At 34.6% G+C, this 25,134-nt stretch overlaps 2 protein-coding genes across 4 annotated transcripts in view; both read left to right on the forward strand.

Moving 5' to 3' along the window:
• The window catches only part of LOC132184524 (membrane protein of ER body-like protein), a 31,131-nt gene extending 30,245 nt beyond the window's left edge, over positions 1–886 (forward strand). For 2 of the 3 annotated variants that reach the window (XM_059598192.1, XM_059598193.1), the window contains one exon: positions 80–886. In XM_059598192.1, coding sequence (XP_059454175.1) covers positions 80–547 — 468 coding nt within the window. In that variant the 3' untranslated portion in view covers positions 548–886. The remainder of the gene's footprint in view (positions 1–79) is intronic. The other variant, XM_059598194.1, reaches the window with a different exon arrangement.
• A 2,206-nt stretch (positions 887–3,092) lies between these two features.
• LOC132184881 (protein ENDOSPERM DEFECTIVE 1-like) lies at positions 3,093–12,646 on the forward strand. Its single transcript, XM_059598665.1, has 6 exons — positions 3,093–4,286; positions 5,722–5,841; positions 10,988–11,101; positions 11,191–11,280; positions 11,993–12,100; positions 12,320–12,646. The coding sequence occupies exons 1-6, from the start codon at positions 3,258–3,260 to the stop codon at positions 12,389–12,391; spliced, it is 1,533 nt and encodes a 510-aa protein (XP_059454648.1). The 5' UTR covers positions 3,093–3,257; the 3' UTR covers positions 12,392–12,646.
• The last annotated feature ends 12,488 nt before the right edge of the window (positions 12,647–25,134 follow it).

Raw genomic sequence — 25,134 nt, forward strand, 5'->3', positions numbered from 1 at the left:
AACACATATTTGATACTTTGAAATAAGAAATTTATTTCCTATTAATTGATTTTGTATCCTCCAATTCAAACTCTTATAGCTTTTAGAGCTGAGAAATGACTCTTCTGGGAGTGCTTCTAATCAAATGAACCTGCAAGAAGACCGATATCAAGAATTACTTGGAGTAAGAGCAAAATTCAAACTTCAAGCAACTGTAGCTTTTTTGTCATACCTCATTTTTGGCTCAGTGTCTCCTGTTGTGTATGGCGTCATGTATGGCGAGATTGGCAATAGAGAATTCAACCTTGCGGCAGTGATAGCTACTTCACTTATATGCATTATATTACTTGCTATTGGAAAGGCTCACACTCGGAAATCACCCAAATCTTATATCAGAACTGTAATGTATTACATTACCATGGCACTTCTGGCCTCGGGAGTTTCATATATAATAGGCAACCTAATAAAGGAGCTCCTGGAGAAGTTTGGTTGGTTTGAGTCAGATTTAGTTATTACAGTGCCCTTCTCAGAGAAAAGACTAACAGAACCAGCATGGGCATCTCATTGAAGATTTTATACTCATGGGATCCTGCTATAGAGTAAGGAGTTGGTCAAGGAGATTGAATAATGTTGTACTGATCAAAAGACGCTTACTAGGTATAAAGGGTCAAAGCAACACTGGTCGTTGGAAACTTGGAAGTGGGCTTTTACCCCTTTTATACTTTTATTTTGTTTTTTTTTTACTTGCCGAAAAAAATAAAGGACATATTCATCCAAAAAAGAAAAAAGAAAAAGAAAGGACTTCTTACCTTTTTATGGTCACACTTAGCAACATTAGAGGCAAACGGCCGTTGGCCCGTTGTGTGTTGATTTAATTTTTTATTTAATTTTCTTAATTTGTTACTGTTATTGTTTGTATTTAGTAAATTGAAGTTCCATTGAATTAATGGGCTACAATAATGAGTTAACTCTTTGATGAAGATCAGTTTGGCATTTAACGTGAAGACCATATGCAAACTAGTCGGATGTTTTTATTTTGGGTAAATATATTAGAAGTCTTTGGGTTAACACGCCAAAATTTTTATCTTCTTTTTTTTCTTGAAAATTTACTTTATGGATCAATTGAAATGCCAATAAAATTTCTATCGTTAAAATTTTTGAACAACTGTTAGTCCCAATCAAAATGCACCGTTTCACTATATCCTTCAAGGTTGGTTTTCCAGATGCTATGATTTTTGCAATGAAATTCCATCATCCACAAAGAAATGTTCCTAGAAATTGTCTTGAACAGAGGAAAACAGAGCAACCTTTCCCAAGTCCTAAAATGCAAATGGGCAAATGGCTGATGCACAAAGCGAGAAATCCACTAGGCGAACAAGCTTGGTTCAGAGGAAAGGGACAAGACCCAAATGGTGAAATAGAAGAAAATGCAACAAAATTACCTGTAACAAATTCATGGGTCGTCTAATTTTGGAGTTTGTACATCCCATTTTCACCAAAAATTTGGGGACTCAAGTCACAAAACTAAATTCATTTTCGCAGAATCCAAACACAATCTCACAAAATAACCAAAGACCCACATCAACAATATATCCAAAAGCCTAAAAGATTCAAGTTTTCAGTGAACATCTGGCAACCTAGTCCATGAAATAGACCCCATTCCCAGAGCTTACAATGTGAACCTCCCAACAATACTGAAATCCTACTGTAAACAACAAGCTAGTACAAAGTCACCCAAAATGACCAAAAATACCAATAAACAAAAAATTAGACGACCACTTCATGAAACAAATCCCAATTTGTAAGGCCTCCAAAGTAAAAATCTCAAAAACAATGAAAACCAGACTCTCAAAACAAAAGAAAAATGGAAATAGAAGAAAATGCAAAAGTAGAGAACCCTTATTTTCTAAAGACGCAAACTGATATGGGATTTTCCCAGATAATTGATTGGAGGACAAGTTGAGTCAAGTAAGCCTCAAATTGCCAATTTCTGGTGGAATTTCACCTGAGAGTTGGTTTTCCGATGAGTCCAAATAAATGAGGTTAGGTAAAGACGCAACCACGGCAGGGATTTGGCCAGAAAGCTTGTTTTTTTGAGAGGTTTAAAGCTGAATTATCATAAAGAGAAAAAGATCTACTTTCATTTATCTTCTCCTCGCTCTCTCTATCTTCTCCAATCATCAAAAGAGCTTTCCTCCTCTCTCTTTCTTTTTATTTATTTATTTATTTTAGATTTAATTTTTAAATTAAATTAATATTTTAACGAGATGAAACGGTGCATTTCGATTGGGACAACGGTTGTTAAAAAATTTTGATGGTATGAATTTTATTGGCATTTCGATTGACCTAGGGAGTAAATTTTCGAAAAAAAAAAAAAAAATTTAGGGAGATAAAAATTTTAGCTCGTTGACCCAAGGACTTCTGATATATTTACAATTTTATTTTTGTAAGCTCTTAAATTTTCTTTTTTCTAGTGCTATTATCTAGTAGTTAGGTTATGCTTTCATTGTGATCTCTTTAAAATGGTTAGGTAAATGCTATGGTATGAGTTCGAATTTCGCAATGAGAATCTTTAGACATGATTAATGTAAAATATTTTGATTTTCATTGATGCTGTAATAGGACTGTGTTAAATTATGGTTTAGTTGAATTTGAAGAAGCACATGCAGTTGTCATTGTTTAAGCTCTTTCGGTATGATTTTTAGCATATAGGTGTCATTATGGTCACGTCAAAATAAAATTGCCACAATTAGTTTTTTCTGCTTAGCCTTTTAAATATATATAAAAAAAATAGTAAAAAATATTTCGTGAATAGTCTAAAAATTCAAATAAAACTAAAAAGAATATTAAACCAAAGCTTCGCGTCATTATGCTCTATTACAATATATTGACATTTAATCACGCCCATGGAAGGAAAGAACATAAAATGAATATTACCGAAAAGAAAATGAACGATTAGATAGATTAGTGTTAAACCCCTGTTTAAAAAAATAGAACCGTTACGACTTACAACTTGATCCTCATAGGCAACGGCTAGTTTTTTTTTTGTTCTTTTTGAGAGCAGCCCCGTATATACATATAAAATCCGGTCACACACTGACACACATCAGACGTCGACGCACTTCAAGGGGTTGGGATATCTGCCATCTGAATCTATCTCAATTCAGGGGTTTGGCTTTCCGATCCGTTCATTCATTTAATCATAGCATATACTAGTGTGGTTTTGGTGGGATTCAGCAAGTTGACAGATCGAGATCGATCAATTTGCCTCCGCAAATATGAACGAATTGGTCGCAGACAAGTCCGCCACGGCGATGGAGGGAGCGTCAGTAGTTTCTCCTCCTCCTCCCCCTCCTCCTCCGCCACCATCTCTTAGGCGGCCGAGGGTGAGGGAGGTTAGCTCTAGGTTCATGTCTCCTCTCATTTTGTCGCCACTTGCTAAGCAGCAGCGCTCAACCTCCGCGCATAGGCAGCGGCACATGGAGCCCTTGTGCTCTTCCGATGAGAACAGGCCCACCGAGTCCATTCAGATTCTGAGCCTGGAAACTTCACCCCCTTTGGGATCTCGTTGTAAAGCAGCTCTGACCTCTACTACTAGTCAGAGAAAACAGCGTGCTGTAGGCAAGCTTTTCAAAGAAAACGCTGGAAAAATTGTTACCAACGCTTTTACCACACCCTCCAGGCCTGACACTCCTACTTTGGATAGGGATAGGATGATTCCATCGAGATTCAGACGGTCTACCAACATGAACATCAGTGCCACAGCTGCGGCCAAGCTGTTGCAATCAAGCGGCATGTCGGCTCAACCTTCTGTTCCCGTAGATCCTTCTTTGCTGACTGCAGATGACAATAATCAGAATCCACTTCTAAACTGCACGGCAACAGCACGGTCTCTTCCCGATTTCCGCTCTTTCATGCCTGAGGCAGACATGTTGCCAACGGTTTCCACTAGATTGCTGGCTGAGAAATGTTGCACTAGAGGTAATGGGACTGGCGGTGGCAGCGATTCTTTGAAATTGTCTACTTCCCCTTGCTCCCGTTCTCTAAATTTGCCATTATCAGTTTGTGTAAAACAAGCCTATGGTCTCCCCAAGCCGTACACAAACTCTGTGAAGATGGGGGCCTTCTCTCTGCCTCCAGTCCCGCCTTGCGCCAAGTTGGGGACAGATAATAGGAAGGGAAAGAAAGTTTCCTCCCATCAGGAAGATGTACATACAGTCAGATTGCTTCACAACCGTTATCTGCAGTGGAGATATGCCAATGCAAAAGCAGAGGCCTCCATCCGAGCTCAGCAAAGAGAAAGCGAGGTTGGTCACAACCCATTACCTGTTTCTGAATTAATTTGTTATTCTTTTACCAATTTGTAGGCAAGCATAATGGTGTTAAGCTAGATATTTGATGATTTGGACTACCTTGTGTTGGTCAATGTTACATTAGGTGAATCAGGAATTAAAGGGAACAGTGATGCTTATTTTGTTTTTTTTTTCCCCCTTTTGTTTTCGGGTCAACTAACTACATTTTAAAAAAAAATAAGTAATCACAAAAATTGTGTGCAAGTCATTCCTATAATTCCATTATAGGTATGACTTAAACCATACAAACATGGTGCTGTAAGTTCTCACTAAATCTCAGCCAGGTTGTAGTGAATATTAACCTCATGACAACGACATACCATTTTCAAAATTGTCCAAGTAAGTTTGGTATGTTATTCCCCAAATTGCATGTATGAAATGAGCATGCTGCGGAGCAGAATTATCTAATTCTATCGACAAGAACAACTCGGCCATACTTTTCCAAACATGTAGCTACTTGCTTTCCAAATGCATAGAACAAAAAGGATGAGGTTTATATAAATAGAATTAATCAGAAGGACTCAATTGTATTTGTTATAGATCCTTTTCCATGTCTCTCAAAATTTATAAACCAAAGCATGTGTTTCTCTTATTAATATTTCCTCTACAACTTCAAAACCAAATGACTGTTAGTTCATGATGCTTCACATGCATGCTTGTTGAACAACGATAGGTTGTCAAGACATTTTGTAGAATATCCATATCACTGCAATTATAATTGTTAGATTTCACGAAATTTTAGAGTATAAGTACCGTAGTTGCATCTTTTGTATTAGATGTTTTGTTTTGTATCTAAGGTTGCAAAAATCCACATGTCCATTACAATGCTTTGTGAAAATGTGGGAACCAGCGGGAGGAGTCCTGAGATTACTACTAGCAAAGCAACAATGGACACATTAAGAAATGTAAGCAATGGCGAGAATCTAAATGCCGCTTCAATTGCAAATGACTTGAGGAATACAAAAAGAACGTGTGTTATTGCTGACCAAAGCATGTAATCTTTCTTCCATGTGAGAAAAAAATGTTGTTATAGAAAGAGCAGAATGGCAGGTAATGAAAACAGATGACATTGGTTATACAAAATAGCTTCTTCTACAAAAAGGGGATGACATCTCAGTCACTTACCCTTGTTCACACTTATTTCCTAGGCCATCCATTACTAGTTATTTTGGAAAACTTATTACTCCAATGTATTTGCTCCATGTATTTTAAATTAATGACATTATGATTCACAGTTCACCTGTCGGTCTGAGACACTTGCAATCAAGCTTATTTTATGTTAAGATTCACAGTTCACCTGTTGGTCTGAGAGACTTGCAATCAAGCTTATTTTATGTTAAACACTTTATGCCAGCATTTGTTTTCTATGAATTGTTTCTTATCTTTGTAGAGAACCCTTCATTCCCTTGGGGTCAGGATATCAGATTTCTATGATTCTGTGAAGAGGAAACACATAGAACTTGGGCTTTTGCAAAGAACAAAGACTGTATCAACAATCCTTGAAGCTCAAGTAAGGCTAACTTGATGAATGCTTTGATTTTTATTAGCTGTGAAGTTCTGCAGTATGTTATCTTGTCTGCACTTGAATAACAACTTCACTAATAAAAAGATTTCTTTTACACTTACATTATTGGCATTGCTTGGATATACCTCTCCCTGCTCACGCATGTTACCCATGTCTTGCATATGAAGCATCTCCCATTTAACTTATATCTCAGTGGAACTAAGTCCGTTTGTAACCTGACAAGAAGAGAAATACATATATTTGACTAAAAATATAGTTTTGCTTTATTGACTTTTCGCTTTCTTGTTGTTCGTTCCTTTCTATGTTAAATTTTTTTTAAAAAAAAGACTAAACATTCCTGGTTGAACTGAAGGAGTAATAATGACCTTACAGGATGTTATTGTATATGGCGCTAACTCCTGAAACTCATTTTTTCATGCTTCCAACAAACAAAACAGAAAAACAAAAAGAAAAGTTGTCATGCTCAATTTTGTCTCAACAATATACAAGCTATTCATGCTTACCTTTTATATCTCTCTAAGAACCTCGTATTGTTCATTATTCTGTTCCCCTTGTTCTTAGGGTGGCCATTCGCTAAAACAATGACTTCTCTTCATTGGGGAAATTGCTTATAAGCATTGCAAAGGACGACCCTTCTTAGCCAACTTTTGCATGATACTGCATTGACATAGTTTTAGTTAATCCTTTTAATCTTAATGCTCATTCATAATTTATTCATCCCAGCAGAGTTTATTTTTCTGTTAACCAACAAGATCGAACCTGATGATGAAAGAATGCTTAAAAGTTGATATAACTGGGTGATATTATCTAGGAGCAAATATATTTTGGCTGTGTAAGAGATACTAATCAATAGAAGGGAAAAAGTTAGGAGAAGACTAGACGAGAGAATTTTCCTATGAACATATGAACGTTTTTTGTTCCTTTCTCAATCCTTTCTCCCTGGCAGTGATTTGATTGACATCTCTCTTGTTTTCCCATCTTCAAACTATTTATCTAAAAGCACTTTCTACCCCTGGATTTGGTTACTGAAAGCCAAAGAAAATAACAATTGAGAAAGAGAGATTTCAGGTTTTTAGGAAAAATTATTAAAATAGTATGTGAAGTTTAGGCTAGTATCAAATCAATCCCTCGGGTACAAAAATTATCTTAAAACTCCTTTCTTTTTTGTATTGAATTAATCCTTTCATACAATTCCATACAAATTCCATTTATATTTCTGATGGATTCTTTGAAAAAAAAAAAAAAAGACAACAAAATTAAAAACAAAGCAAAAAAGAAAATTAAATTAATTTTTTTTAAAGGCAGTCTCCGGGAGGCGGCCCTCTCCTCATTGTGGGTGGATCAAGATCCTCTCCATTTCAAATAACATAGAGAGGAATCATTTCATGGTTAATATTTTGTTATATTGCATTAATGTTGTCCATGGTATCACATCATTTAAAATTTTTAATGGCATTGTAATATATTCACCATGTGGTAAAATATACAACATTAGGTCCATAAAATCTAACTTAGCCTCCCCACAGAGGGTCGGCTGCCCCTCATAGGTGACAGATGGCTGGCCACCCCTTTGTAAGGGAGGTTTTTATTTTTATTTTATTTTTTAATTTGGGAGTAAAATTGTAAGGTGGAATTGTGCTATAGGATCAATTTGACACAAAATTTTTACCAAAAGGAGTTTTAAGATAATTTTGTATCCTAGAGATCGATTTGATACAAGCTTGAACTCCAGGATGAATTTAGTGATTTTCCATAGTTTTTATGCTTATGCACTAGTACTGCCTATTGAATAAATTTAAGAATTCAAAATAATTATTTGCTATCTTGAGCTACTATCCTATATATTTATTTATTTGCTTCTTTGTTTGTTTATAACAAGTATATGTGCTCCTATATCTTAAAGCTAGCTTCCCACTAATTCTTGATGGTGCTTCTAAAAGATATTTTTTTAATAAGTTATCAGCAATCTCATTAAAAGCATAAGATGCCCCAAAGTACTTAGGAAGTAGACAAAAAGAACCACTTATCTAGAAGGGGCAAAAAGAACAAGAAAATTACTATAACTGATCGTTAAAGGAGACACATAAGCCACTAGACATAGATACAAAGTTTTGAAGAATAAAGATAAAATCTCCTCCTACGTCCTCTCCCGATCCTCTAAATTTATGTTGTTCCCTTTCCTCCATAAATCCATAAATACCAAAAAGGGCATGTAGGCACCATTTTTCACACTGCAACATTCAGCAAACTACCAAAGGACCACTAACAGGCAAACAAATTGACTACATCTCTAGGCATAACCAAGACAACCCAAAATGACTGAAAAAAGCAGTCCAAATGGCATAAGCCACACCACAATGAAGAAGGTGATCCACTAACTCCCCATATCTCTTACACATGCAACATTTGTCCATCACGATGACATGCCGCTTCCTAAGATTATCCAGGGCAAGGATCTTATCTAGGGCCATAGACCAAGCAAAGAAGGCTGTCCTCAAATGTGCTTGAGTCCGCCGCACACTTTCCAAGGGAAGCAACAATCTTCAGTACAAGCCAAGGAGCAATAAAAGGATTTGACCTTAAACAACCCTCTTTTGGAGGGGACCCACCACAACTTATCTTCACTTTCTCTTCTCACTCTTGGTGAGTGCAACACTTGGAAAAATAAGGCAAAGACATCCCCTCCCAATCATGAGCTGATCACATTTCACTAGTTAGCCCCACCAAATAATTCCAAGTGAGCCACAACAGAGGCGTCCTTTGCACAAGCAATACCAAATAAAATTGGAAAATCTACTTTTAGAGCCACATCCCCACACCACTCATCATGCCAAAGTCTAATCCTAAATCAAGCTTTCACCTTGAATCTGGTATGACACGAAAAATTCTCCCATCCTTTCCTGCTATTATTCCATAATCCCACCCCAAAAATTGTCAAATTTAGAGTACACCGCAATTCTCCACAATGCCTCACTCTCAAGCCCATAGCACTATAGCCATTTACCTAAGAGAGTATGATTGAATACCTTTACGTTCCTAATACCCAACACTCCCTCAGAGATCAGAAAACAAACCTTGGACTAACTCATAAGAAATCGACTAGCAAGTGATATTTGAAATCATCACCTAGCTCACCCCCTAAGAAATCGCATTGAAGCTTCTCAATACGGTTAGCAACACTAGCTGGGAGAGGAAAGAGAGACATAAAATATGTAGGCAAGTTAACAAAGGTACTTGTAATAAGTGTTACTACGCCTCCCTTGGACAAATACATTCTTTTCCAAATAACCAACTGCTGCCCTATCTTCTCAATAACACCTTCCCAAATATGCCTGGCCTTGTAGGAAGCCCCCAGTAGAAAACCGAGGTACTTTACCAGCAGAGTGGAAACCCCACAACCTAGTATACTAGCCTAGCCAACCTTTCCACCTTTTCAACATTCCCTACGGGAAGTAATTTTGACTTGACCAAGTTAACCTTTAAGCTCCAAGTGGCTTCAAAGCAACGGAATAAGCTCTGCAAATGACATAGATGTGCTAGAAGAGCACTACAAAAGATCAAGGTATCATTAGTAACATAAGATGAGAGATAACAACATTGCCCACTAATAAACCAACCAACAGCCCCCCACTAACAGTAGCATATCACAATGACAAACAGCAAGAAGGATAAGATCCCCTTGTCTCAAAACACATGAGCTATTGAAGAAGCCTGTTGGAGTGTTGTTTACCAAAACCGAGAACCGCACTGAGGATATACAAGGAGCTACCCAAAAGCGCATTTCTCCCCAAAATCACACCTCCTCATCATATACAACAGAAAATCCCAATACTTGATCATAAGCTTTTACAAGATCCATTTTGCAAATAACACCCAACACTCTAGATCTCAGTTTACTATCAAGACATTCATTGGCAATAAGAACAGGATGAAAGCATTTCGCGACTTAAAGATGATCTTCTCCATCACCATCTTGACCTTGTTTGCTAGAACCTTAGTAATAATTTTGTAGAGCCCCCCCCCCCCCGGCGGAAGTCCTTGAGATCAATAACAAAGCATTGAGGCTCCTCTCAAACTTACCTCTACCATGGAAGTCACTAAAAACGTTGATGATATCCACTTTTAAAACATCCCAACAAGCTTGAAAAGCACCATAGAAAAACCACCGGGGCCTGGTGATAAGAATTTGATTAAGTGCAAGGGCTGATTGATTTTAGTTTGTTCTTTTAAATACACTTCTTTTTGTTTTCCAAGATGCTCTATGGAATTTAAGAGCAACCTGAATTCTTTATGTGCTTGATTATAGCAAGAGAAGAAACTGGCCTTAGAAATATTGTCAAACCTCAATTTATTAAGTGATATATTGTAGTTTTGAAACTAAACAAGAAGTACAAAGGTTGAGCATTTCATGAAAATGACTTAACAAATTTGTGACTGGTTTCTGTAATCTCATTGGATAACTCGGTCCTTCCATTGTGTGGCTTCTTTTGTACTCCCTATCTGATTACAGAAAATTTTAAAAAATGACATGTATTTAATGAAACAAAAACTATTTCTATAACTTTTTTAAATAAGTAAAAAAAAAATGTGAGTGCAAATTTGAAAAACAAAAGGCAGGTTCAAATTTAAAGATAATTTGGGGAGTTAAAGAAAAGAAATTTGCGATTTTCATGTTTTTTGGATAGTTATATAGATAAATGCTTTTATCCATTTTTGGATAATTCAATATACATATATATATATATATATTAATGGGTAAGGAGAGTATAAAGTATCCAATGTTGTGAAGAGCATGAATTATGCACTTCGATTTTTTTAGATTTTCTTTTTCTTTTTTGAATCTGTTTGTACATATCCTTTTATTGCTTCTGTAAGCAAAACCCCAATCATGTAGTGCATCTAGAAATAGTAGAAATTGTTTACACATTAGTCCTAATTATTGTTGTAGATGTTTTTTATTTTTTTTATTTTTTATTTTTTTTTTAACCAACATTATATAATTGACGCTAAAATAGATTACTTGTCTCTTGGCTCTTTAACTTATTTTTGTCCTACCCCCTTTAAGAAAATATCAATATTCTCTATAACATTGGTGTGTAGAAATTAAATATTTTGGTGTGCCTGATTTTAGATTCCACATTTGGCGGAGTGGTCTGCTCTCGAAAAGGATTATTCAATTTATTTATCAGAAGCAATTCAAGCTTTGTTGAACGCCTCACTTCAACTTCCCATTGTGAATGTTAGGGTAAATCCAAAGCTTAAGCAATCCTTAATCCTTGTTTCTGGCATGCTTTACACTGATGATATATTGACTGTGATATATGCATGTTGTAGGCTGATATAGGAGAGGTAGGGGAGGCATTGAACTCAGGGATGAAGGTGATGGAAATTATAATTTTTCATCTTCAAAGCTTCATGCCAAAGGTACAATATGCAAATATATTTTCCTTTTTCTATTAAAGAGTGATCTTATATTTTCATCATAATTATGACAAACCGACCACATCCCATTCAGGATACACCATTATATAGCTTTTCAAGGACCCACCAATTATATTGTTCTTGAGCCTATCCCACACTACTATTTTCACTAGACTCAACCAAGTCCAAATGTAACAGTTGGTGTTAGATTGACATGTTTCAATATCTTGAGAATAATGCTACACAGACTCCCTTACATGGCTTTTAATATTATCATTAAATCAAAATTCAATAATGATCAATCTTAAATTCAATGGTGATTTTAAAATGAATGTCAAAAATGTAACAATGAGAGTGGGAGTGTGTATATCATTACTCATACCTTACAGATTTTTGTATGTTCAAGTAATGACTGTTTGAAATTGAATCTTACATAGGTAACAGTACAAGTTTCCCAAAGAACTAGTTTGATAAGACCAAATACACTGCATTCTTTTATTTATTTATTTAATTTTAAGAAAAGGCCTCAGCCTTCACCTAATACAGGTTACACGATACGCCTAAACAAACTTTAAAACCTCTAATTTTCATGTTGCAAAAAGAGGAAAAACGAAAGAGAATATCTGTCGAGTAGGTAGATAAAATCTGATACGTCTATTTTCTATTCATCTAGTGTATTTTGGGCTTTCTAGTAATAAATACTTGATTAATTTAGGCGGAAGAAACAGACAATTTGATTTCAGAACTAGCCAGAGTAAGTGGGGGAGAAAAAGCTCTTGTTGAAGAATGTGGCGATCTGCTGTCGAAGACGTGTACATCGCAGGTTTGCCTCACCACAACTCTGCTTGAATGTACTAGTCTTGGCCTGGTACATTTGAACGCAAATGCTGGTTTTGCTTTTCTTGAGTCCTTATTAACTCTGCTTTCTTAACCCTAAAGTCATACATTGAATTGATGAGAAAAATAGATAAAGAAACAAAGAAAGCAAAGGTGTCTTTCGCACTTGGTACCTTTAACCTTATGAAGATTGCTCTATGTTCAGGTGGAAGAGTTCAGTTTAAGGAGCCAACTAGTACAATTGCATCATTTCTGTCATATCTCCAAGAATGAGTAATACTTCATGACTGCTGCATTTACGTGCTGTCTACACGAATCAAAGGTCCACCCCATGAGCTGTAGGCGTCTATGTAGGTTATCAACAAAATGAGCATTATTATAAGAACCGGTGGGGCATGAAAGTTATATTTTGCTGTATACGGCAAGGAGTTCATCACTTTGACCTGCAATTCTTTTGAGCTTTTATAACTTTTGTAAAACCTGAAAGTTATAACTTCTGCAGTTCGACATCGCAATTCTTTGATGAGCAGTGGAGCTCTGATTTTTTTGGTAGAAAGATACAGGTGCTCGAAAAGGAACAACAAAGCCAGTAACGTAGCAGCCAGAGGTATCTTCAGGGCGGCTTGATAAATTTTGGGGCGGGCACAAGGCAATAAGTTTAAATGGAGCATTTTTTTGATATTTAAATATTAATTATTTTATATTTATTTTAACATTTATATTATTATTTTTATTTAAAAATCACTATTCTTACTTTTTAAGATGCATAATTACTAATAAAGTTTTTATAATCAAGTTTTTCAACATCTCATTTTTAATTGATAATACGGATAATCCATTTAATATTTTTTGTGACTGTCGATCTTAGGTAGAATTTTATCAAATTTAATTTTTTTTTTTAAATTATTTCTACATAAGCAACTTTAACATGTATAATCAATCAAATTTTATAAGCAATATATTTTAAAAAGAATCAAATATTTTTATATATTTTAATATGTCAATCATAACACTTTACTTTATTTGTAAAATTTTGTTTAAAACTCTTTTTATTTTATTTATTTATTTATTAGATATAGAATGACTTATCACTTGAATTAAGAACATGAAATAATAAGACTTGAAAGAAAAAAAGTGTTGAGAAAAATGGAAAGCTATAAAGTGCAATTTATAATGGAATATGATGTGGAAAAAAAAAAAATGGATGTTGAAAAGTCACTGACATTGTAATTTATGCACCAAACAGCACAATGCAAACAATTGGTGTTTTATGTACTTTGAAAACTTCACTTTCTAAAAATTTATGGATGTTGAAACTTTCCATGAATATGAATAAGGAAAAGATTTTTATGTACAATTGGTCATTGGTCATAAAAGTTGAACTAAGGAAAAGATTTAGGGTTAAATGCAAAATTGGTCATTGTGGTTGGCCTAAAACAAATCATTCATAGTGGTATAAAAAAAATAATTTATAGGTTATTGTAGTTAGCCTAAATTACAAATCACTCATTTTGTTATAAAAAATAATTTATAGGTTCTCAACGTATTCCAAAATAACAGAATACTCTCTGAAATCAATTTCCGTTAAATAACTTAACAAAATTGTTACTATTAATTTTTTACTTTAAAAAATGACAATTATGATCTTTTACAACACTAGCTAAGATTGTTAGTATCATTTTACAACACTAGCTAAGATTACACATCAGCTCTCACTCCACGTCATACAGTTAAGAAGAACGTATGCTTGGAGGTAAGAAAACAAGAAAAAGCACGAGTCCGAATGTTCGACTTTCGGCTGAAACAATCTGAATTAGATAAATATCAGACTTTCGGAGAACGCATGGTACTGTAAGAATGAATGAAAATTGAACATTTAGGCTCGTGTTTTTTCTTGCTTTCCAACCTCCTAGAAGAACACATGCTACCATAAGCATGAATGAAATTTCGCATTTTCATGACTCGGAACAACTAGAAATTCAAGTTTCTTCTTTTTACTATCTCGGAAAGTCCAATATTTATTTTTTTTTTTTAAAAAAAAAGAGAAGGAAAAAAATTGGGGGTGGCGAGGCCTGGCCAACCCCATCTGAAACCCACCCCCAACCACCAAGGGGGTGGGTTTCGACCCACCCCCTTGGGCACCAACGGGGTGGTGGCTCATCCGGCCAGATGGCCACCTCCATGGCCAAAGGGAGCCACCCCCAATTTTTTTTTTTTTTTTTTTTAAGTAGGTGCCACATGTCAATATCTGATTGATCTACGTGGAATTCCGTTAAGTCAACTAACTGTCAACTGAGATAAGGACTAATTTGGTATATTATCAAAACCACAGGGGGGAAAAAATAGGGGGTATTTAGTATTTAACCCTTCTTTTTATGACTAGCTCGAAAAGTCTGATATGTATCTCATTCATATTTTTTCGGCCGAAAATCAGACATTTGGATTCGTGTTTTTGCTTGCTTTCCAATCTCCTAGAAGAACGCATGCTACCGTAAGCATGAGTGAAATTTCACATTTTCGTGATCCGGAACAACTGAAAGTTCAAATTTCTTTTTTTGAATAGCTTAAAAAGTCTGATATTTATCTCATTCATACTGTTTCAGGCCAAAATTGGACATTTGCACTTGTGTTTTTCTTGCTTTCCTACCTCCTAGAAGGACGCATGCTATCGTAAGCATGAATTAAATTTCCCATTTTCGTGACCCGAAACGACCGAAAATTCAAATTTCTTTTTATAACTAGCTCGGAAAGTCTCATATTCATCTCATTTATATTTTTCTGTCAAAAATGGACATTCGGACTCGTGTTTTTTCTTGCTTTCCTATCTCCTAGAAGAACGCATGTTACCGTGAGCATGAATGAAATTTCACATTTTTGTGATATGGAACGACTGAAAATTAGAATTTCTATTTTTGACTAGCTTGAAAAGTCTGATATTTATCTCATTCATATTGTTTCGGCCGAAAATCAAACATTTGGACTCGTGTTTTTTCTTGCTTTCCTACCTCATAGAAGAACGAATGCTACTGGACACATGAATGAAATTTCGCATTTTTGTGACCTGGAACGACCAAAAATTCGAATTTCTTTTTTTAATTAGCTCAGAAACTGATATTTATCTTATTCATATTGTTTTGGCCGAAAATCAGACATTTAGACTAGTGTTTTTTCTTGCTTTCGTACCTCATAGAAAAACGTATGCTACCTTAAGCATGAATGAAATTTCTCATTTTCGTGACCCAGAACAATCGAAAATTAGAAATTCTTTTTTTTTTATAAGTAGCTCGGAAAGTCCGATAGTAATCTCATTCATATTGTTTCGACCGAAAATTGGACTTTTGGACTCGTGTTTTTTCTTGCTTTCCTACCTCCTAGAAAAATGCATGTTACCGTAAGCATGAATGAAAGTTTGATATTTATTTCATTAAGGTTGTTTTGGCAAAAAATCAGACATTTTGTTCTTTTCAGGTTTTCCTCCCTCCGAAAAGAACGCTTGCTACTATAAGCATGAATGGACTTTCTCTTTTTCGTGATTTAGAACGATTGAAAATTCGAATTTCTTTTTTTGTTTATTTGAGAAAGTCCGATATTTATCTCATTAAAGTTGTTTCCGCCGAAAATCAGACATTCAGATTTTCTCTAGTTTTCCTCCCTTCGAAAAAAACGCATGCTACTGTAACCATGAAAGAACTTTCGCATTTTTGTGACCTAGAACGATAGAAAATTCGAGTTTCTTTTTTTGTCTAGCTCTAAAAGTCCGATATTTATTTCATTCGGATTGTTTCGATTGGAAATCGGACATTCGGGCTCTTGTTTTTTTTCTTGTTTTCCTCCCTCCGAAAAGAACGCATGCTATTGTAAGCATTAATAAACATTAGTATTTTCGTGACCTAGAACAACTGAAAATTCAAATTTCTTTTTTTGTCTAAGTCAGAAACTATGATATTAATCTCATTAAGGTTTTTTCGAACGAAAATCAGACATTCAAATTTTTTCTTGTTTTCCTCCCTCCAAAAAGAACCCATATAAACATAAGCATGAATGAACTTTCGCATTTTCATGACCGAAAATGACTGAAAATTTGATTTTCTTTTTTTTTGTCTAGCTCTGAAAGTCTAATATTTATCTCTGTTAGTTCTTGTGTTGGCTTAATTCAGTTCCAAAATGCAGAGGTTACTGTCTACGAGCTCGAACACTGATATGGAATGCTTAGAATCAAATTTTCACCATTCATAATGTAGATTCATGTGTCATGAACGTCCCTACAAAATTTTAGCTGAATCGGACCACAACCGTCCATCGATCGGAGCTTTGGATCAATGCTGTACAACATTTCCAAAATGCTATTTTTTCCCTACTGCATGTCATGTCTGGACTTGGTGCTAGGCTGTCTGGACAAGCTTTCCAACAAACATATTTTTCCTCCGCAAGGCCCTGTCCGGACAGCCCATTAACTTGTCTAGACACCCCGTACCTATTATGCCCAAAAACGTGTTTTTAGTGGGCTCAGGTCTAGGGTTGATGTACTGATATATATATATACATCATTATAGAAGAAAGAGGCACGAATTTTCACCCTAGAGAGTTCGTCGGAGGCTGTGCTAAGAGAGATCATATGTGGTGAGCGTTAAATTGAATCTTTTAGAGTTTTAATTATTCATTTGATAAATCTACAGTTGAGAAGTCTATCGGATGGGTCCGGTAAAAGAGAAACATGTTGAAGAAGATTGTGAGCAAGGAGACGAGTTATAAGCTTGTCGATCTTACAGAGTCAAGGTCTTGCAAAGGGTTGTAAGTGTTCCTAGTTTCTGTAATCTTTGGATAATCTTTTGATAGTGATTTCTTGGGTTTGACTGCCCTGGAGAGGTTTTACTTTTAGATCAGTTTCTAAAAGGTTTCCCATTCATAACCAAATTATCTGTGTCTGCCTCTTTATTGTTTTACATATTTTTGGTGATTGAATTGTTTATTGTTTCCTAGTATTAATTCCGCATAAATTGTGATAAACAAGTTTTTAGAATCGGCATAGCGTTTTTCAATTGGTATCAGAGCGGGTTCACTCTGTTTGGATAAAATTCTTGAGTGAGATCTGTAGACTCCTGTTTACTATGAATACTTCTCAAGGGGAATATGATCTTATAAACTCCTTCAACAATTTGTTGGAAAAATTCACTCTTTTGAGACATCAATACACAAATTGTTTGGAGGATTTTCAAGATCTTAAACATGTGAAAGAATCTATTGTTACTAAATTGTCTGAATCACATGCTTTAATTGATTCTTTAAAATCTGAAAATCTTGTTTTAAGTTCTAAAGTTGATTTGTTAGGGAATAAATTAAAAGAGTCAAAAACTCAATTGGAAAAATTCTCTAGCAATTCCTTTGAGAATATGTTGCATACTCAGAATTCTAATTGTGATAAATCTGAGTTAAGTTTTGATTGTAATGTTGTTTTTTCTTCTAACAATGATTCTACTTCCGAGATAATCTTTGTTAAATCAGAAAAAGTATAAGACTCTTTGGTTAAAAGAAAAATAGCAGCTGCCTCGACCTCACAAGGTAAGAAAGTTAAGAAGATTCATATTGAACCTTGTGTATCTTACCCCAAGTATAGAGTCATCAATCCTCTTAGGAATCTACCTCCTAAAAGGTTTGTCCTTGCTTGTCATCATGGTGGAAAAGTTGGTCACATTCGACCAAACTGTTTTAAATTGAAACCTCATGTGCATAAAAATAAAAATTCTGTTTCTAGGAAAGAACCTTTGGGGTTATGCACAATGATGATGGGAGGTTTGTCTAGATTAGATAAGATTGAAAATGTTTATGTCTCTACACCTTCTTTCAAGAAGGTTTGGGTTAGGAAAGATTATACCATTCACCTATTGAGGGGGAGTGGTAGTGATCTCATCTAAATTTAGGTAAGTAAATAACATGTCTAGGAATGGTTGTTTTGCTTATTTTTGAAAATCCTAGAGCATGTTGTTTTTCTTTGCTTTGCATTTTTTGTTTTTGCTTTCTAGTTTATGCATTGCAATTTTTCTTTTGTTGTTACACTTTTTGTGTGAAGAGAGTATATATGTTTGTTTTGAGATTCTTGTTATGAGGCATATTCATAAAGGATTTTTCAAGAAATTCATATGTTATGATCTTTGAAAGGCTTATAGATGAGATGTTGTGTGCGGACTACCAAGATTTTTGTCTACTTGCTAATCAAGTATTCATGAATGTGTAATGTCTTGTGAAAACCTTGAAGTAATTATTAAACTAAATTATTATTTTGTAGTGGGACCTATAAGATATGATGAAAGTTTAGTGCTAAAGAACATTCATGTATTGCCTGTTGTAATCTCAATTCAAACATGTTGTTTTTCTTTGCTGCCCTTTTTTGTGGTTTATTTGTGTTAATAAATTTTTGAGAAAGGAATTGGTGTTGCAAAGATGTTTGAAATGTTAAGATGGATATATGCTTTAAATGCTCTTTAATTGCTTAATTGGAAATCTTCTTAATTTATGTACCTATAGAATACACTTATCATGCTTGAGTTGATTATCTTTATAATGAACTGTCATTGATCCATTCAAGTATGCGTTATTGTGGTACATTTCATTTATGCTATCCCTATGCACTTAAGCTTCAAGAAGGAATGTCAATCCATGACAAATTTGTTATGTTGAACAAACCATATGCATAGGATAAATTTTTTTCTGGGGTTAAAATTGACCAAATGCTGGTTGAACCTAGAACCTATAAATTCCAATTCAAACCCTTATGTCTTGTACTTTAATTTTTATGAAAGACATGTTCTCAAAGAGAAAATCTAAAGTGAAATGTGCAAAATGCCAAAATATTCCAAAAAGGAAATTTTTACTATGTCAATTTTTTGTGCTTGGCTCATCCATAATTAAAATTCTAGATGTAGTTCTGAGCCTTGTGATAAGACAAAGGGGGAGAATATTAGATAAGGGTGACTAGGCCCTCGTAAGGTTTGACTTCTAACCAAACAAGATATGAATTTTTTTAATATGGTTTGGAAGTTTTAATGTGCCTTCTTTGTCAATATATGTTTGTCCATTGCTTGACTCTTGACTGTGACTTATCACACACAGCACATTTAGCATAAATAGTGATGGTACATAATGGCATGACATGAGTTGCAACAATGATTTTGTTTATTCATCTTTTGATACTCTTGCATGCTTTGAGTATTTTTTTTGGCACATTTAACAAGAGTTTTTCCTAATCTGCAATTTTTGATCATTTATTGGATATACTCTTCTTATGAATACTCCTGTTTGAAACATTTTTCCCTTGTTGATATTGAGTCACACATTGAGGGGGAGTTTTTTCTGATGTTTCTTCATGATCTTGTGTTACTTCATGTATGTTCTATTATTTGTGATCATGAGTTTTATTTATGTATTCCTATTCTACATATGCCTTGATGTATTTTGTGAAGTGTTTCAGGAAACATGAAGACCTTTTGTCATTCTGTGACAAAAATGAGGAGTAAATATGGGGAGATGATAGGATTGGCTGGGCATTTTGGTTTGGTCACCGAATTGCCAAATGAGGAGTTTGTTAGTTCTTGTGTTGGCTTAATTCAGATCTAAAATGCAGAGGTTACTGTCCACGAGCTCAAACACTGATATGGAATACTCATAATCAAATTTTCATGTTCATAATGTAGATTCATGTGTCATGAACGTCCCATCAAAATTTAAGCTCAATCGGACCACAAACGCCCATCTATCGGAGCTTTTGATCAAGGTTGGACAACATTTCTAGAATGCTGTTTTCTACATACTGCAGGCCATGTCCGGACACAGTACTAAGCTGTTCGGACAGGCTTTCCAGCAAGCATATTTTTGCTCTGCAAGGCCCTGTCTGGACAGTTCATTAACCTGTCCGGACACCCCGTACCTATTATGCCCAATAAAGTGTTTTTAGTGGGCCCAGATCTAGGGTTTGATATATTGATATATATACATCATTATAGAAAGAGAGACACGAATTTTCACCCCAGAGAGTTTGTCGGAGGTTGTGCTAAGAGAGATCATATGTGGTGAGCGTTAAATTGAATCTCTTAGAGTTTTAGTTATTCCTTTGATAAATCTATGGTTGAGAAGTCTATCGGAAGGATCCAGTAAAGGAGAATCACGATGAAGAAGATTGTGAGGAAGGAGACGAGTTGTAGGCTTGTCGATCTTATAGAGCCAAAGTCTTGCAAAGGGTTGTAAGTGTTCCTAGTTTCTGTAATCTCTGGATAATCTTTTGATAGTAATTTCCTGGGTTTGGCTGCCCCGGGGAGGTTTTACTTTTAGATCGGTTTCTAAAAGGTTTCATCTTCGTAACCAAAATATCTGTGTCTGCCTCTTTATTGCTTTTTATATATTTTGGGTGATTGAATTGTTTATTGTTTCATAGTATTAATTCCGCATAAATTGTGATAAACAAGTTTTTGGAGTCGGTATAGCGTTTTTCAATCTCATTAAGGGTGTTTTGGCTGAAAATCAGACATTCGGATTTTTTCTTGTATTCCTTCCTCCGAAAAGAACGCATGCTACCGTATGCATGAATGAACTTTAGCATTTTCGTTACACAGAACGTCTGAAAATTCGAATTTCTTTTTTTGTCTAACTCAGAAAGTCTAATATTTATCTTATTAAGGTTGTTTTGGCCGAAAATCAAACATTCGGATTTTTTCTTGTATTCCTCCTTCCAAAAAGAAAGCTTGCTACCGTAATCATGAATGAACTTTCGTTTCTCGTGACCTAAAACGACTGAAAATTCGAATTTCGTTATTTGTTTAACTCAAAAAGTCTGATATTTGTCCTATTAAGGTTGATTTGGCAAAAAATCGAAAATTCGAATTTTTTATGGTTTTCCTCCCTTTGAAAAGAAGCTTGTTACTATAAGCATGAATGAACTTTCGCATTTTTGTTAACCAAAACGACTGAAAATTCGAATTTCTTTTTTTGTCAAGCTCGAAAAGTCCGATAATTATCTCATTGAGGTTGTTTCGACAAAAAATCAGACATTTGGACTCTTTTCTTGTTTTCCTCTCTCCGAAAAGAACGCATTCTACGTAAGCATGAATGAACTTTTGCATTTTCGTGACCCGGAACGACTAAAACTTTGAATTTCTTATTTTTCCTTACTCAAAAAGTTTGATATTTATATCATTATGGTTGTTTCGGCCGAAAATCAAACCTTCGGATTTTTTCTTGTTTTCCTCCCTCCGAAAAGAACCGAGGCAAACTTAAGCACGAATAAACTTTCACATTTTCGTTACCCAGAACGACTTAAAATTGGAATTTATTTTTTTGTCTTGCTTAGAAAGTCCGATATTTATATCATTAAGGTTGTTATGGCCGAAAATTAGACATTCGAATGAATCCATGCAAACGTACGCATGAATGAACTTTCACATTTTCGTGACCATTGAATTTGTTTTTTTTTTTTTTTTTTTTCTAGCTCAGAAAGTCTGATATTTATCTCATTAAGGTTGTTTTGGCTAAAAATCAGACATTCAAATTTTTTCTTGTTTTCCTCCCTTCGGAAGAACGCTTGTTACTATAAGCATGAATTAACTTTCTTTTTCTCATGACCCAGAACGATTGAAAATTCGAATTTCTTTTTTTGTCTAGCTTAGAGAGTCTGATATTTATCTCATCAAGGTTGTTTTGGTCGAAAATCAGACATTCAGATTTTTTAAGGTTTTGCTCTCTCTCTGAAAAGAACGCTTGCTATAGTAAGCATGAAAGAACTTTCGCTTTCTCGTGACCTAGAATGACTGAAAATTTGAAATTTTTTTTTTTTTTTTGTCTAGCTCAGAAAGTCCGATATTTATCTCATCAAAGCTTGTTTCGGCTGAAAATTAGACAGTTTAATTTCTTTCTTGTTTTCCACCCCCCGAAAAGAACGTAATACCGTAATATTTAAAAAATTTTACATTTTCGTGACCTAAAATGACCGAGAATTCAATTTTTTCTTGCTCAGAAACTCTAATATTTATCTCATTAAGGTTGTTTCTTGTTTCCCTCCCTCCGAAAAGAACCCATGCAAACGTAAGCATGAATGAACTTTCGCACTATCATGACTCAGATCAGCTGAAAATTGGAATTTATTTTTTTGACTTGCTTAGAAACTCTGATATTTATCTCATTAAGATTGTTTTAGCTGAAAATCAGATATTGAAATTTTTTCTTGTTTTTCCCCTTCTGAAAAGAACCCATGCAAATGTAAGCATTAATGAACTTTCGCATTTTCGTTACTCAGAACGACTAAAAATTCGAATTTCTTTTGTTGTCAAGCTTAGAAAGTCCGATAGTTCTCTCATTAAGGTTGTTTCAGCCAAAAATCAGACATTTGGATTATTTTCTTGTTTTCCTCCATCCGGAAAGAATGCATTCTACGTAAGAATGAATAAAACTTTCACATTTTCATTACCCGGAATGACTAAAAATTTGAATTTCTATTTTTTGCCTTACTCAAAAAGGCTGATATTTATATCATTATGGTTGTTTCGCCTGAAAATCATACATTCGGATTTTTTCTTATTTTCCTCCTTCTGAAAAGAACCTAGGCAAACTTAAGCATGAATAAACTTTCGCATTTTCGTGTTCCAGAACGACTGAAAATTGGAATTTATTTTTTTGTCTTGCTCACAAAGGCCAATATTTATCTCATTAAGGTTGTTTTGGCCGAAAACTAGACATTCAGATTTTTTCTTGTGTTCCTCCCTCCGAAAAGAACCCATGCAAACGTTAGCATGAATGTACTTTCGCATTTTCATGACCCAAAATGATTGAAAATTTGAATTTTTTTTTTTTTTTTTGGTCTAGCTCAGAAAGTTTGATATTTATCTCATTAAGGTTGTTTTAGCCGAAAATCAGACATTCGGATTTTTTCTTGTTTTCCTCCCTCCGAAAAGAACGCTTGCTACCGTAAGCATGAATTAACTTTCTATTTTTCATGACCCAGAACGACTAAAAATTCGAATTTCTTTTTTTGTCTAACTCAGAAAGTCTGAGATTTATCTAATCAAGGTTGTTTTGGCCAAAAATTTGACATTCAGATTTTTTAAGTCTTTTCTCCCTCCGGAAAGAACGCTTGCTATAGTAAGCAACTTTTCTCTAGTTTTCCTCCCTCCGAAAAGAACCCATGCAAACTTAAGCATGGATAAACTTTCGCATTTTCATTACCTAGAAAGACAGAAAATTTAAATTTCTTTTTTTGCCTTGCTTCGAAACTCTGATATTTATCTCATTAAGGTTGTTTCAGCCGAAAGTCACATATTTGGATTTTTTCTTCTTTTTCCCCTTCCGAAAAGAACCCATGCTAACGTAAGCATGAATGAACTTTCGCATTTTCAGTACCCAAAACGACTGAAAATTCGAATTTTTTTTTTTTTTTGTCATGCTCAGGAAGTCTGATATTTATCTCATAAAAGGTTGTTTCAGCCAAAAATCAGACATTTGGATTATTTTCTTGTTTTCCTCCATTCGAAAAGAATGCATTCTATGTAAGAATGAATAAACTTTCACATTTTCATTACTCGGAATGACTAAAAATTTGAATTTCTGTTTTTGCCTTACTCAAAAAGTCTGATATTTATATCATTATGGTTGTTTCGTCCGAAAATCACACATTTAGATTTTTTCTTGTTTTCCTCCCTTCGAAAAGAACCCAGGCAAACTTAAGCATGAATAAACTTTCACATTTTCATGTTCCAGAACGACTGAAAATTGGAATTTATTTTTTTATCTTGCTTAGAAAGCCCAATATTTATCTCATTAAGGTTGTTTTGGCCGAAAATTAGACATTCAGATTTTTTCTTGTTTTCCTCCCTCTGAAAAGAACCCATGCAAACGTTAGCATGAATGTACTTTCGCATTTTCGTGACCCAAAACAACTGAAATTTTATTTTATTTATTATTTTTTTTATTTTGTCTAGCTTAGAAAGTTTGATATTTATCTCGTTAAGGTTGTTTTAGTCGAAAATCAGACATTCGGATTTTATCTTGTTTTCATCCCTCTGAAAAGAACGCTTGCTACCGTAAGCATGAATTAACTTTCTATTTTTCATGACCTAGAACGACTAATAATTCAAATTTTTTTTTTTTTTTTTTCTAGCTCAGAAAGTTTGAGATTTATCTAATCATGTTTGTTTTGGCCAAAAATTAGACATTTGGATTTTTTAAGGCTTTTCTCCCTTTGGAAAGAACGCTTGCTATAGTAAGCAGCTTTTCTCTAGTTTTCCTCTCTCCGAAAAGAACCCATGCAAACGTAAGCATGGATAAACTTTCGCATTTTCATTACCCAGAATGACAACAAATTTAAATTTCTGTTTTTGCCTTGCTCCGAAACTCTGATATTTATTTCATTAAGGTTGTTTTAGCCGAAAGTCACATATTTGGATTTTTTCTTCTTTTTCCCCTTCCAAAAAGAACCCATGCTAACATAAGCATGAATGAACTTTCGCATTTTCAATACCCAGAACGACTGAAAATTCAATTTTTTTTTTTTTTTTTGTCATGCTCAGAAAGTCTGATATTTATCTCATAAAAGGTTGTTTTAGCCAAAAATCAGATATTCAGATTTTTTTTTTTTTCACCCTTCTGAAAGAACCTATGCAATCGTAAGCATGGATAAACTCTAGCATTGTCATTACCTAGAATGACAGAAAATTTGAATTTTCTTCTTTGCCTTGCTTAGAAACTCTGATATTTATCTCATTAAAGTTGTCTCAGTCGAAAATCAGATATTCAGATTTTTTCTTCTTTTTCCCCTTCCGAAAAGAACACATTCTAACGTAAACATGAATGAACTTCTGCATTTTCGGTACCCAGAACAACTGAAAATTCGAATTTCTATTTTTGCCATTCTCAGAAAGTTCGATATTTATCTCATAAAAGTTGAAATTTCTTTTTTGGCTAACTTAGAAAGTTTGATATTTATAACATTATTTTTGTTTTGGCCGAAAAAAAAGACATTCGGATTTTTTCTTGTTTTTCTCC

This window comes from Corylus avellana, chromosome ca6 (genome assembly GCF_901000735.1).
Source record: "Corylus avellana chromosome ca6, CavTom2PMs-1.0".
Taxonomy (NCBI): Eukaryota; Viridiplantae; Streptophyta; class Magnoliopsida; order Fagales; family Betulaceae; genus Corylus; species Corylus avellana.

Excerpts from the sequence above, each read along its gene's own strand:
- LOC132184881 (XM_059598665.1), top strand. The coding sequence starts at position 3,258 with ATGAACGAATTGGTCGCAGACAAGTCCGCCACGGCGATGGAGGGAGCG. Across the intron at positions 4,287-5,721 it reads CTCAGCAAAGAGAAAGCGAG|AGAACCCTTCATTCCCTTGG; the intron begins GTTGGTCACAAC and ends TTATCTTTGTAG. Across the intron at positions 11,281-11,992 it reads TTCAAAGCTTCATGCCAAAG|GCGGAAGAAACAGACAATTT; the intron begins GTACAATATGCA and ends TGATTAATTTAG.